Source organism: Catharus ustulatus, chromosome 1 (assembly GCF_009819885.2).
Source record: "Catharus ustulatus isolate bCatUst1 chromosome 1, bCatUst1.pri.v2, whole genome shotgun sequence".
Classification (NCBI taxonomy): domain Eukaryota; kingdom Metazoa; phylum Chordata; class Aves; order Passeriformes; family Turdidae; genus Catharus; species Catharus ustulatus.
In genome coordinates, this window is record NC_046221.1 from 6,903,319 (window position 1) to 6,918,129 (window position 14,811).

General features: G+C 43.2%; 1 protein-coding gene across 1 annotated transcript in view; it reads left to right on the forward strand.

The window, feature by feature from the left end:
* The first annotated feature begins 8,668 nt into the window (after positions 1-8,668).
* DPP6 (dipeptidyl peptidase like 6) overlaps positions 8,669-14,811 on the forward strand; it is a 573,188-nt gene continuing 567,045 nt past the window's right edge. The window contains exon 1 of the mRNA XM_033053988.2: positions 8,669-8,849. Coding sequence (XP_032909879.1) covers positions 8,793-8,849 — 57 coding nt within the window. The 5' untranslated portion in view covers positions 8,669-8,792. The remainder of the gene's footprint in view (positions 8,850-14,811) is intronic.

The following is a 14,811-nucleotide window of genomic DNA, read 5'->3' on the forward strand; positions in this document are numbered from 1 at the left end:
CAGGTGGGAAGTGCTGGAGTGCAGCTGAAGAGCAGAGGAGGATCCAGGAAATGAGACTTAGGTGAGACTGAACTAAGAGTTCTGAGGATGAGATGAAGGAGAACATGCTCAGAGCCCCCATTCAATCTCAATTCAGGCTGTAACTAATATGCTGCTAAAACCAGGCTTCAGTAGGAAACTGTGATCTACAAGATATACAGCAGTGTTTTGTTCAGTGTATAAAAAGCTAAATCTTGCTGCCAAAACCTGTGCTTGAACTCTTCTGAGGCCAGTTCTGAAACTCTGGAGCTGCTGAAGGTTTCATGATAATTTGACCAGAGAATGCAAAAATTTGGTGGCTGATGTGAAATTGCCATCTTCAGCTGCCTTTCAGAGCGCACCTTTGAGATCAAATTTGGTCTCAAAATACAGAGCAGGAGCTGCAGTCCTGTGTTAGAGGATTCCTGATCCCATCTTGTGCTGCAGAGCCACCAATCCTGCTCTGCTGCCTGCTTTGTCCAGAAGCAGGAGATAAACAAAATTTGCCCCAAACTGAGTATTCAAGGCAAAACCCTGCCCTCTGGTGCTCTGCTGCTGAAGGGGTAAAGAAAACTTGAGAAATCTTCATTTGCAAAATTAGTGTACCACATTTACTCCTTGTTTTTTGACATGTATCTCTGAGTACTTCCTGTGTTTGGGTTGTTTTTTACGATCAACGTAAAATGCTTGAGAAGTGGTAGGATGGAAGATGAAGTGGATTCCTGGGCAATCACTCCATCACTGTCACTTATGTGACACTTTGAGAATTTCAGTGCCATGTTGCTTCATGTTCTCTGCTACAGAGTTCTCTAGAAATGTGGTTTTAGGTTCTTTAATTTCTTCAGAGCTTGTGGTGGCCATTATGGGAACAGGACTCCAATGTGGGGTCCCAGCCCAAGGCTTCAGCCAATGATTTGGGTTGTTCCAAAGTGTTGAAATTAGGGATAATGGATATTCCAACCCTACCTTGCCTCTTACCACCCACATCTGTATCAAACCTGCCTGATCAACCCAGCCTCACGAGAGATACCACAAAAAGGGAACACAGATTGATTTGCTTCTGTGAATCTCTTACAATTTAACATCACCTTCATCAGTTTATTTCTGTTTCTGTACACCCGACTGTGGTTTTCAAATACTGGAGTTTATTTCAACATCAAATTACTTTTTTTTTTGCTTGTAAATGATGGAGGTTTGAACAGTGGGTCTTGAAAGAAAACAGGCAGTCTTTACACAGAGTGAACAGGGGGTTTGTAATTGTTCCTAACAAATGGGCAGACAGCCATCCATTAAATACCTTGTATTGATGTAATTAAACGAGAATGTTTTGCAGAAAACTGTGTCATCTTAGAGTTTGGGGTTGAAAAGGTTTTTTAATCTCTTCTCTTTTTTTAACTTTCTTTTCCTTGTCAAGGACAGGAGGGTAAGGGGAGGGCAAAGTCCCTTCAAGCCCACTCAGAGGTGCGGGGGCTGATTACCTGCATAGAGCACTGCATGCTGGATGGACTTGCTGCAAGCTGATGGGTCACAGGTTTCTCATCCTTTGCCTTGATTTCCACTCCAAGCTGACCAAATAAGCAGTCAAAAATGCAATTCAGAACTCAGAAGCTGCTGCATGAACTCTTCACAAGCCTAGTACAAGTCATCTTAAAAGCATCTGATTTTAGGGAGTGAAAGCTTATGGCTCAGCACTTTGTGAAAATGAGGAAGGTCTTTTGGGCTTGTTCTCCAGTAACTGAAGCGTTCAGAAGAACTGATCTGGTTTCAAGAATCTTGGCTTAAAAGATCTTTTTACTATTCCTTTTCCATCTAAGCTAATGCTTTAGTTGCCTTGGGGATGCTGTGTGTCTGTGCTGTGCATCCTTCATGCTAAAAAGTAGTTCACACAGAACAAAAATGAAAACCAAGCCTGCTTGGGAATTTTCCATCAAAACTGACCATTGAGAAATATTGTGTTTTCATCCCAGAAAGGCCAGTGTGGCTTTCATCACCTCTTCAAAGAAAAAAACCCAATGTTTTCTTAACTACTGAGGGAAGAGTTTAATATTTTTTTTACTGAACAGATTTAATGTTTTGTTTTTAAAATATTGTTATCCCTTATAAAAATTCTTATTTGGTGGATCCAAGTCTCATTATCCTTCTCTGATGTCCACGATCCACAGAAGAACTGCAGGCCCCATACTGGGTGTTCAGTGCTTCTCCAAAAGACAACTGTTCTGCAACAAGACAGGTGAAGAGCAACTGAAAAGTCTGGGGAAAAGGACTTGGATTACTGCTCCTATGAGTAAAACTGAGACAGCCACTCCACCTACACTTCATTTTTTAATGAGATATTGTGGATCTTAAAATTTTAATTTTTTCTCATTGATGTTTCTCCATTTTATTTTTCTTTTTCAAAAATATTCCAAAGCAAAAAATCTCCCTTCAATTGTCTCTAAAGAGAAACTTACATAGTACCTAGTAAACTTTTTTTTTGTAATTAGAATGGACTCTGTGCATTGTTTGGCAGATGTCAGAAGTGACCTTAACTTTCAAAACATGCAAGTGGTGACCAGTGCAAGGGTCAGAGATGCTCGTTGGATGTGTCACCCAGCTCAGGCATGACCAAAATGCTTGTCCTGTGGTCAGCAGGATTATGGCATCACTGCCAAAACCTCTCACATCCACGTGCAGGTGAGCTTTAGCTAGATAGATGTCTTTCATTTTCAGTGCACATATACCAATCTTTCATCTGCTTCACACAGCTTGCTTCTTCTGCAAAAGTGAGATTTGAATAAAATTATTTCTCTTTGATTTATTAAATTAAAAGGGCTCATGTAGCCTTAATCTAGCCTGAAGAACATTTGATGGCTGGTTTTATTGGATGATTTTTCTTATGTTTATAATCTATATAAATTATGCAATATTTTTGTAACATGTCATGTATCATGATGTGATTTAATATCCCATATATATTCTGGTGCCTGAAAGTAATGTGGAGAGATGTCTTTGAAAGGCCATTAAGTATAAATAAATTAGAGTGAGAGCTAGAGTAGTGCTGATGAATAACATTCCTCGATAAGGAGACCTCATAGACTAAATGGAATGAGTAAATTATTACTTAATAATGCCATGCTTAAAACATTCCTAATAGTTACAGCATTCACCTGGGACTGTTCATGCATCTGGCCAAAGAACTGCTTATCCAGAAGCTGCATAGTATAAAATAAAATGCAGTTCCAGAAGCAGGCACAAACCCCAGAAATGCTAAAAAAGCCCTTAGAACCAAAACTGTGGATGTTCACCCTGGACATGTGTTCTCTGGCCTTGCCAGCCCCTAATTTTCCACTGGGCAAGTTCAAAGCTTTCAAGGGATGCAGGTTTAGTATCTCAGCTGGAGCTTTCTGGTACTCAGTGAATTTAGATCCTACAAAATATAAAAGTGAGGTTGGCAGTTTCCTAACTCACTTGGGTGTTTTACTTCCATTAAATTCCTTTACCAAATCAACAGGTTGTCTGTGCCCCAAGGGTGTTAGAGCAGCTACTTGGCTGACCTGCAGCTGGAAGAAAATGTGGATGATCCAAGGAGCTGAAAGGACTCAGTGGATCAGCAGCTGAGCCAAATGCAAACCTTGGATCCCACATCCCATGCTTTGAGAAACACTTGCTCATGAATTATGACAGTGGGATGAGATAGGCAGGCTTTGAAAGGTAGGAGGAATATTGTGGGAGAGCAGAGGAGTCCAGCATTATAAAATTAATTGGTTTTTGCTTTTAAGTTCTCTTTTGCCATCACATCTTGGGGGAACAACAGACCAGGTAAAAAAATTTGGAAACTGACTGAGGAGACAAGGATGGACTTGGTTGGGAAGAGAGTTGATGTGAGCACACTGAGAGAAACAAGACCAGAAAAGTGTGGAGTTTTTTGGCTCTCACACCCTTCTGAGATTCTCATTGGGTCAGCTTCTTTCAGGGGCAGTTTTGTCACCAGTCAGGCTTGCAGGCTGCAGGGGCTGTGGAGATGCCATGAACTGCCTTTCAATGCACAGAACTGAAATTCATCCTTTTTGAGGAGAGGATATTGGACCAAGCTGGGCTCTGTGCTGGCAGCAGCAGCTTGGATATTCCCCCTCTCACAGTCAGCATAGATATGTCATGATAGGGTCTGCTGGGCAAAGATTTCTCTTCATGATCAAGGTTTGGGGCACTCAAAACAACCCTTTTCCCTGTGTCCTGGCAACCCAAGACACTCTGCCTGTTGACAAATCTGGAAACCTATAGAGATGTGTCTGTTCTGGGGAGGTTTAACATCCCCATCAGTGTTACTCTACTCTGGAATTTTCCCCATCACTACCTTTCATTGTGGTAGCAATGAAAGGGAAGTGAGACTGGAGACTGTCTCTGCAGTTCCAACACAACACAGTGTGGGCAGAACAGGTCCAGGTGCTGCTGGGCTCATTCCTGCTTTCCTGAGTTTTGCTGAGTACACAGCAGTCCCAGAAGCAGAGCTGCAGTAGGAGATGCTCTTGTCTGCAGGTATCATTTTTCCACAGTTAGAAGAAAATTTGAGAGACCCCTGTGTGTGCTGGTGGGCTTTTACCCATTCTGCTGTAGTGGAGAGTGAAAGCTCCTGTGAGCCTCCTCTGCATTGCCATCTTGAGAACTAACAATGAAACCAAACTCTGCTTTAACTCTGTCCACTTGAGTGGATTCAAAGAGCTCAGTCAGGCTCCTGGCTATGACTAAACCATCTAATTATAGCCTTCCCGTGCTGTGCTTTTTGCATTCGTTCCTGATCCATCACTGCATTGATTTTTGGAATTGTGTTCTTTAGCACTCATGGTCTCAATTTTCACATCCTTCTTGTCTCCTGTGCTCTCGATTTCTCTGCCCTCACTGCACGTTGACTGCTCATCTTTCTGTTTTCCTTACACCAGCCTTCTAACCACATTTCTCTTCTGAGGTGCAGAGCAAGGTGAACCTTGGTGGTTTCTGTACTTGAACTCTGTACAAGTGCCAGTTCACATTTCAGCTTCTGTGTCCCTGTACTGCGGCTTTGTACTGACCTGTACAAAACGGATGTGCTTTTCTGGTTACATCACAAGTGATGTCAAAAATTACTGAGTGATGAGGTATTCTCAGTCAGCTTCCTATTGAAAATATTGGAGAAGGAAATCAGCAGAGTTTTGTCTTTGCCATGTTATTGAGGAAACCTCAAAATCCCTGGAGTTCAGAGAGCAGTGTTACCATGCTCCAGACAGCTTAAATTTAGATCAAAACAGGCTCCAGGAAAGAACTTAAAACATTAAAAAATATTTCTAAGGTCCTTCTCTAAATTTAATCTGGAACTTAAAACTAGATGCATGTAACAGTCTTGGCAGTCCTGTATTTTTTCTTTGAGTTTTGTGACACTGGATATTTCTTCAAAAGACTCAGCTGTTGGAGTCAGGATAAATATGTAAAACTCTGGATTTCAGTTTTGATTTTCACTCGGCTTTACAGAGCTCATCTGCAAAGTATGAATTTGAAGAACTCAAAAAGTCCTCCACACATTATTAAATTTTGTGACATAATTTTGGCTTTAAAATTTTGTTTTGTTTTTAAGTCTTATGTCATGATTGCATGGATTTCCTTGCATTCATTTTGCATAGCTTTAGCTCAGCTCCAAAGACAGATTACTAAATGCTCCCAAAAAGTATGACTGAGATTCCTTTTTAATACTCTTCTCAGCCAAGCTTATGTATAATCCTTTTCAAAGTGTAAAATGCCAAGGGATGTTTATATGCTACAGCTTATATGACAGTATATTGTTGTTCCTTCACACTTCACTAAACAGTCTATGAATACTAATCTATAAATCACTTACTTTTCTCACAGGCACTGGAAAACTCTGCTGTTTGTGGCATTGTCTGTTCTTTTCTAGATATATAAGCCACTCCAGTTTAAAAAACAACAGGCTGCAATGATTTCACTGTTGGTTTTCTGCAGAAGTGTAGGGGTCTTCACTGAAACAAGGGCCCAAAATGATGGTGAACACTGTAGGCTTGCACAGGTGTGTCCTGCCTTGGGGAACTTGGAAGTAAATAGGCAGAGGTAGAATCTTCCTCAGTGCAGAAGCACTGAAAGTCAAAGAAGGATGGTGATGATATTTTTTTCTCTCAGAATCATGTAGAGAGGCCTTTGCAGAGTTTGAAATTGAATCAATTTCTCCAAAATTTCAAAGGCTGCACTTCCATCATGCATTCAGCAGTCTCCGTTCAAGAGTGAGTAAACATCAACATGCTTGCTCACATTTTTGAAAGCAAAAGCTTTATTCTGTGAATGCTCCCTGATATCTCAGTTGGAAATTGCTCATCCCTGTAGAGAAGGGAGGTTCAGTGCCATAAGGTTTGTTTTGGTTTTAGGTGAGAATGGAGATGCCCATGAGCAGGACAGGCATTAAGTGGAGAAATGGGAGCGAGCAGGAGACTTTTCTTGTGTCTCTCTTGCCAGGGAATAAGACAAAATGTGCCCTGTAATGAAAACAGACTCCCTGCCTGCTCTGAGTGGTTACAGAATGGAGAGGGGCCTTCAGCTCAGAAAGGGTAGTGGGGTGGTGTCTTCTGCTTTACTTCAGAACAAAACTGATAAACCCAGTGGGACAATGCTCCATGATCCAGGCGTGTAATGCAAAATATTTCTTGTGAGAGAGAGAAAAGAGTACAGATTTTTCACCTGCTCCATATAGTGGCCAGAAGGGTTTGCCATGAATTTGAAATCTCTTTGGACAGTTTTGCTTGCCTATGTATTTTTTTTCCCTCCGAAATTTCTTCTGCTCACTTGTGCAATTGCAAAAAAGTCCAGGGACTCTGCATGTCTCTGTGCAACAAATCACGCAGAAAGAGTATAATAATGCCAGACCTCATCAAATGTGCAACTGAAAGTCTGTAATTGGATTTATTAGCAGACATTTTGCTTGGGAAGGTATGAAAACCAAACTGCTTGAATGGAGTGGTCAGAGTAAGAAACTTCAGATCTTAATTAGTGTAAAAAAGTAAAAGCCATCATAGGGCTGTGGCAGGATGATGTGGAGTTTGGGGCTGAGCATGCTTGACAGATGAGCCAGGGTGCCAGCTCTCACTGCCCACAGAGATTGGTGGGACACTTGTCCCTGAGGGGGCTCAGTGGCAGCACTCTGTGCTAGAGAGGAGCTGACACTGCAGGATGAAGGAGCAGAGTGTGGTCATTACACAAGGTGGTTTGTGCCCCAAGGGACTTGTTTCTCTGATAAAACCAGTCCTTAGATGGCCACTCTCATCTCAAAACCAGTGTCCCCTGCTGACAGGGAGGGACGTTTGACCACACAGAGGGATGGGTCCTCTCTTCTGCCTCTGAGCTGAAACCTACTGCCTCAAACTAAATTTACCTTTTAACTACACTTTATTCTGCTGTCAGCCTCCATGGTGGGCTCCTTGCATCTATTTTAGCGATAGGACAAGAAGATGCAGCCAGTTAAAGGTGGGCTAATTGCCCTTCAGAAAAAGGGGAACTGGGCTTCTCCGAAGCAGCACAGACTCTGGGGCAGGATAAGCAACTATTTTTTGTTCTTTCTGCAACATCCAGAAAGAGTTTTATTTATTTAAAGGCTTTAAAGTATGCTGTAGGAACTTAAAAATACTAGAAACTATCTATTTGGATAGATTAATCCCAAGACAAAAGAAACCCTGATTTGAAACCCTTTTAGCCTTGGCTGTCCATGTCTTCTTACTCAAACATACTTTATGTTTGTTTTTTTCTTTTACCACTCTGAGAACTGAATTTTGCCATATTTTTTTGCAATAAAAGAGGAGGTGGTGTCTGATCTCATGGGCTGAAGTGGAAGGATGGACAGGGGATAGGAAAAATATCCCAATAATGATATACCAAACATGGATATGTTATATTTGTTTGTTTAAAACAACCCACAAACTTGAAGCACCAATTTTTTACAAGCAAAGCAGAGTTGCTTGTGCAGCTCTTATTTCACCAAAACGAAAAACAACAAAAAAGCTAAAACAGAAACACTGAACTCTAGCCCACCTGGAAAAGGAACTGCTCCAAAAAGTAAGACCCAAACCCTTCAGCTCGGTCGTAACAAAATCTGCCCAGCATTTCTTTCCCTGTGAAGAGCCGGACTCGCTACCCCGAGCACCAGCGGGTCAAACCCCGGCTCTGCAGGAACCGGTGGCATCTTTAACGCGATTTCCCGCTGCCCACGCCGGGGTGGGGGATTCGATGGAATGATGCCGAAGGAGTGAGCGGTGGACCCGCGGGTGGGGAGCGTCCCGCGGAGCGGAACCGAACCGAGCCGAACCGAGCGGAGCCGAGCCGGGCTCGCCCTCCCCGCTGCCGCGGCCGCCTCGCAGGGCGGGGGGCGGGCAGAGCCGGGCTCGCCTCGCCTCTTCTTTGGAGGGCGGGGGAGGAAAGCGCTGCCGGGGCCGGGGGGGCTCGGGCTCTGTTTGGGAGACGGGAGCGCCGCCAGCGCGCAGACCCCGGCGGACGGGGGCAGAGTCCCGGAGCAGGGTGACAGCCCCGGAGCGGGGTGACAATCCGAGAGCGGGGTTACAATCCCGTAGCGGGGTTACAATCCCGTAGCGGGGTACAGCCCCGGAGCAGGGTGACAATCTGAGAGCGGGGTGACAATCCCGGAGCCGGGTGTCAGCCCCGGAGCGGGGTTACAATCCCGGAGCGGCACAGCCCGTCCTGCCCTGCCTGCTGCCATCCCCTCTCCGCCGCTCCTCGCCGAGGTGTGCTGAAGCCCAACTTTGCAGCCCAGCATGAACCAGACGGCCGGGGTGAGCAACCACGTCCGCTGCTCCAGCAAGGGCTCCAAGGTAGGACGGCGGGAGCGGGGCTGGCGGGGCTGCGGGCGGGGGGGATGCCCCGAACCTACAGCTCGCCGTGCCCAAAGCTCAGCTGAGAGCTGAGAGCGTGTGCCCGGCCCCGGGGAGCAGCCCTGCGCTCCCCGCTATCCCATCACTTGTGAAGTTCAGCATCTCAGCCCGGGGCAGGGCAGGGCTGGCTCTGATGCCCCGTCCCTATGGGGTGAGCGCTCCGGGGGCTGCGCTCGGGGTGCTGCGGCCTCTCGGCATCCAAGTGCTGGAAAGGTCGGAACTCGTGCACCTGCTTCACACGGGATAAAATGCATTGAAGGTAAGGGTTTGTGGCGGAGTGAATGTGGGATCAGGCACAGCTTTATCTGCTGCTTTTACTTCTTGCCGTGGTGCGTTTGCATAGCCAGCATTAAAAATAAATAACTGAGGCAAAACTCGTTATTGTGCACTCTGCTGAATTCAGTAGAAATGTAACTGGGTGCTCGTACCTGATCCAGGTCAAATTTGCGTTAATCTTTTTCAGGTAGTGATGAACATAGCCCTTACATCTACACGAGTACTTTATGTTGCAGAGTATCAGTGCTGTAAAGTCAAGTGCATGTGCCCTCTTACAGACAATTCTGCTGATGTTGTTCTTCTACAACTCTTTGAAGTTTTTGTCTGTGTTTATGTTTCTCGGTTATGGTGGACACACCACCCTCCCCAAGATTTCACGTGCCTTTTGGGGCTAGGATTTGGTAAAGAGATACGATGCTATAATATCTAATGGGATGCACCTCAAAGAAGTGCAAAATTGACATTTCACCAGATATGGTGATGTGTTAACTTTTTTTTTTTATTATTATTATTATTATTTTACCTCTTAATGCTGGCATCCTGTTTGATCCTCCAGACTTGGTGTTGTGAGATGCTGGTGCTGGTGCTGCTGCTCACCTGGTTGTATACTTCATGTCTAGTTAGTGCAGACCTGACCCTACAAACTCTTAGGCACTCAGATTAATTTTATACTTCCCCTCCTGTGACGTGAATACAGTTGTTCCTCCTCTTCTTATATACTCTTTTTAATATAAAACCCTCTAATCATAAGGCTATGCATTAGAAGATGCAATGTGATGAGGGCTGTGAAAGTAAACAAACAGATTAGATGAGTCTGCTGAAGTTATTTACTTAGCTCCATGACTAATCATATATTTGAAGTTGAACCTGTACCTAAACTCTTTGCATAATTCAAGGGCCCTAAATTAAATGTCCTCTGAATCTTGCCTGTAATTTCAATGCTGGGCCTCCTTCCTTTGCACTTTCTGGTTTTCTTTGAGTTTCGAGTCGAACAGCTAAGGTTATTGCATATCAGTAATAATTTATTGTATCAGGCTGCTGACCTAATACTTTAATGCAGAAGAAAGAGATGGGACTCAAATGTGTATATTCTTAGCACATGATAATTGATACATTTTTATTTTCCTTGAAGGCATTTTCATCTCATTTTCAGTGCTGAAGGATTTGGATATATTTTTCCATTGGAAGTAAATACTTTTTTTTCAAGTCATAGGATTGAAATGATTGATGATTTCAGGATTTAATTAAAACACAGAAAGCTCCATGCATGACTGATTGAGTTTCAAGGAAACCTTGCAGAGTTCAGAAATGAGAGTTTATCAAATGGGGCTGAAAATTCAAGTTAGTGATCGGTAAGTGGTCTCTGATGGAGTAGGCAAGAGGTAGAATAGCCAAGATTTTGTGACTCTGACTTCTAAAGCATAGAAATTAGAAATGCTGATGAGATGTTTAATATCTGTGTTTCATTTGTTTGGGTTTTCTTTTTTTCTGAACAACAAACAAAACCTCAATGAAAAATAAAACAACAGAACCACAGACAGGATTTATCTGACTTTCCTAATCTTCTAACTTTTGAACTCGCAGCCAATTTTAACCAAAATTGACAGAATAAGAGTAATGTTGTGGCAGCTTTCTACAAGTATCATGGAAATCATTGTTTAATACAGAAGGATTATTCAATACCTGAGTAAAGGAAGCAGCAGGGAGAAATCTGTCCCATCCTGTCCCAGCATCTCAGCCAGCACATGGCTGTTAATACAACAGTCTGCCTTTGCCCATCACAGGCTTTGCAAAGATTGGGAGGGAATGGGACAAAGGAAGGAACACAGAAGGAATTCCAGAAGAACTGGAAGTTTATGGAGGCAAAGAAGCAGCCATGGATGAGGGCTGGGGTCTTCCTGAGGGAATGTGTTGAACAAATAATTTGTCATAAATCACTTTGTTGTCACAGCTGATGAAACAACATGGTAAGGTTTCTTTTCCTCCCCCAAAAAAGTTGTTATGTTGTGTCAACTCAAATGCCAGCTCAGTGAGGTAAGGTCACTCTTCTTCCTGGCTTCTCCTGAGCTTCCCTCTTACTGGGCAATGGGCACTTAGACTTCTCATTTCTTTTGCAAGATTTACAGCTTTTCTCAGTTGTGGTGAGCAAGGGAGGTAGCATTTCAAAGGAGGGATACAATTAGAGCCCTTAAGCAGACAGGCTTGATTGTAATTCCAAACTCTAGTAATGCATGCCCACTAAAAGGTGTATATATTTTTAACATTTCTATGTAATATTTTGTAGCAGTTTCTAACCAAGAGCTAGAAGCTCTAAGCCACTTGTGAGTGCTATTGAAAGACTGATTTATTGTCTAGAGAGAACTATTTTTGAGAAATGGTTTGTGTACATACAGCTTCTAATGCTCTTTTTTCCTGCCTGTGACTAATCCCTTCGCCTTTCCTAAGATAATTTGAGGGAGGAAAGCAAGAGGATTCACCCCAATGCTGTAATGAAAAGCCATGTCACAGGAAGATTTCTGATGTGTTGGGGTGGTTGGGGTGGTGAGCAGCCTGAATCTGCACAAAACCCACCCACCTCTCTTGTGTAGGCTGGGAGCAGGCTTTAGCTCTGGTTGAGGAAATGCACTTTACTGCAAAGTCACTCAGATCCTGCCAGAAGAATTTGGGGGTCAGTTCCAAGCTGTCACATTTCAACAGATTTCTTGAAGCAATTAATGAGGGCTAAGTCCATATGGGGATTCAGGATTTTTCAACGCTGCATGTTGCAGCTCCTGGCTTTTGGCTTTTAGTCAGCAGTCCAAAGCCCCACACCAGCCAATACATGACACAGAAATTGCGTCTTGAATTTAGCTTCTTTTCTTATATTAATTCCAAGGAAGACACTGTGAGAAGGCACTTTGTTTCATGCTGGGACTCCCAAATTCATCTGTCTTCAGGGAGGAAAATCTATAGAAATCATTTGGGGTAATTTCTTGCTTTAGAAATAACTGTACTTGGGGTCCTTCATCTAAGGATCATCCCCATCCTCATCCAGTGAGAAAGGAGGTGTCCCATGGAGCACGATTTGTGGATCTGGTGTCCTTCTAAGTGTTGATTCAGTCCCCACCAGCTTCCATGCTTCTGGGGACTGTTGTACCCATCAGGAGACAGGCTGCTCCACAGCAGGAGCCCTCCCATCTCTCCTTTTGGAGAAGGGGCAGAGCAGAGTTCAGGGCTGTTCTTTGGAGTGGGCAAGATGGAAACTCACAGTTTGTCCTGGGGACAGGGGGATGCTCTGTCTCTTTATTTTGGATGAAAATGCCATTAGCCAAACCATTGGCTGACACGCCCGGTTTGGAGGGCATGGCCTAAGCCCCCCACTCTGCACAGCAACCTCAGCAGTACATTAGGATGTTGTTTGGCACAACCCTGCTGCTATTCAGTCTCTTCTGACTTCTCCCTGACTGTATTTTTGGAAAATTGCAGCTGTTGTAGCTGTTTTGTGTGGAGTTCAGTTTTGGATATGGTCAGTGCATGTCTTCTGGATCAGAACACCCAAATCTGATTCCTGTTGTCCTGTGAGATGTCAGTCCAGCTCCTTTGACATCCTCATATGCAGCTTATGGAGCCACTGATGAATACCCAAAATGATTATGTGTTTGGAGGGTTGATTATGTGTTTATTTGGCATTTATATGTTTATTTTGTGCTGCTAGGCTTTAACCTCTTCCTCATTCGATTCCTGATGTGTGGGTGGGAGACAAGTGTTTTCCTGCCTCAACAGCAGTGACAAGAGTCTCTGTATGGTGGAATGAAACAAAGCTGCATTAAACCTGAGCAAATGGGGCTTTTTTCCATCATGGATTTTGTTGCTGTCAACACATGTCACAATTTGGACTGTAGCAAATACTAAAAAACACCTTTCCTCTCTCAGCATTATGTAAGGATTGGAAAAAGCAAGGTGAAAGTTTGAAAGTTAGGACATCCACCTGAATAACTGTGACCTCACTTTTAATCAGCAATAATGAATGCTCTAGAATAACAGCAAATCATTTGGACAGATTTTTTTTTCTTTCCTTTTAAAGGAGAAAAAAAATTGTCCTAATTAGCAGTATTGGTATGTAAGAATTTGGGTATGAAAACAACTCAATGCAGTAATGTAAAGTGTTTGTTAAAGCAAAGTACACTCAATTAAGCTAAACTGAAAATGCACTTATGAGTGTACCCCTGGTTACTGTCTCTCATTGTTTTAAAAAGAACAAATTTAACAAAAAAACAAGCTACTGACGAAGGGTGAGCTGGCCTCCTTGATCTAAAGGGACTGTGCAACGTTCATACACCTGTGGGCAAGAGGTCCATGATGTCCTTTTAACAGATTAGAAGGGAATTTGTTTTTATAATTTATTCCTTAAGTGATTAATAAGAGATTATTGCATCTACACTGGGTAAATCTAATTATCTTCTCTTTTACATGAACTATCCCTCTCACATGAATTCCACTGATTTCAATCGAATTACTGCCTATTTATGTTGGTTTAATTGCAGAGAGATTCAATACCTCCAAAGTTATGGAAACAATAGAGGCGCAGCATTTCTAGGACTCTTGGAAGCAGAAAATTAAGATAAGGAAGCTGTGCTGGCTCCTGTGTATTATTGCTGAAGCGGAAACAAGTTCAGCTGTACTTGCACTTTGTATTTTACTGTGAGTGGTAAGTTACCCTGCCTGGGCACAGCTAGGCAGTGTATTTTTGACTTTCCTAATTTTAATGCTCTAGTGGGAATGCAAGGTCGACTTCCACACCTACTAAGTATTAAAGTAGGACTCAATGTAGCTGCCAGGGCTTTAAAACATGATCAGTCAGCTATCTCCAAGATTCAACCTTTTTCAGAGGGCAGTCCCTTAGAAATTATACTTTCATCTCCAAACATCAACCTTTCAGAGTAGTCTAATATAGCATTGTATGAGAGGAGCCGAAAAGTTCAATGCCCCATCCTCCTGTGACCCCACACAGGCAGAAATTGCTTGGCCTTCAGTGTTTTTATGGTTTGAGTTAACAACAAGAAGCAAAAATCTGGGAGAATGGGAGAAATACTCTGGTTTTGCAGGCAGTGAAGTGCCAGGAGTAAACCATGAAAAACTTTCAGACTAGGTAGAGATGACAGACCAAAGTTGAGCTTTTCTGCCACAGTAAACAAGGAAATGCTAATTATTGTACATTTAAGAGCCAGCAAGCTCAGCAGCATGTGGTCCCCATATCCCACCAGCATATCCCTCTCTGTGAAGCATCTTATCCCTTGCCCAGGGTAGGTATCAGCAGGAAAATCCTGTGGGCAAAGAAGGGAGAGAAAACTGTAGACTTGGGTCCTCTGTCCATTAGGGATCCAGATATTAGTTTGGCTCTGTAAGGAGCAAGGTTTCGTGTTGCACAAGCAGTGGAACTGTGTAGTGTTGATTTAGCTCTTTCCCCTGTACCAATTTGTGAAGATCCTCTATCTTCTACATCCTTTGGGAGGAACTTTCACAGAGCTGCAGAGGCAAAACCCATCAAAACTTCAAGTGGTGAACTCTAAATCAAGAAGATGTGCCAAGGAACTTAAGGGGAAATGTTTGAAACTGGCTTTTATTACATTCTCTGACTTTCTTGTAA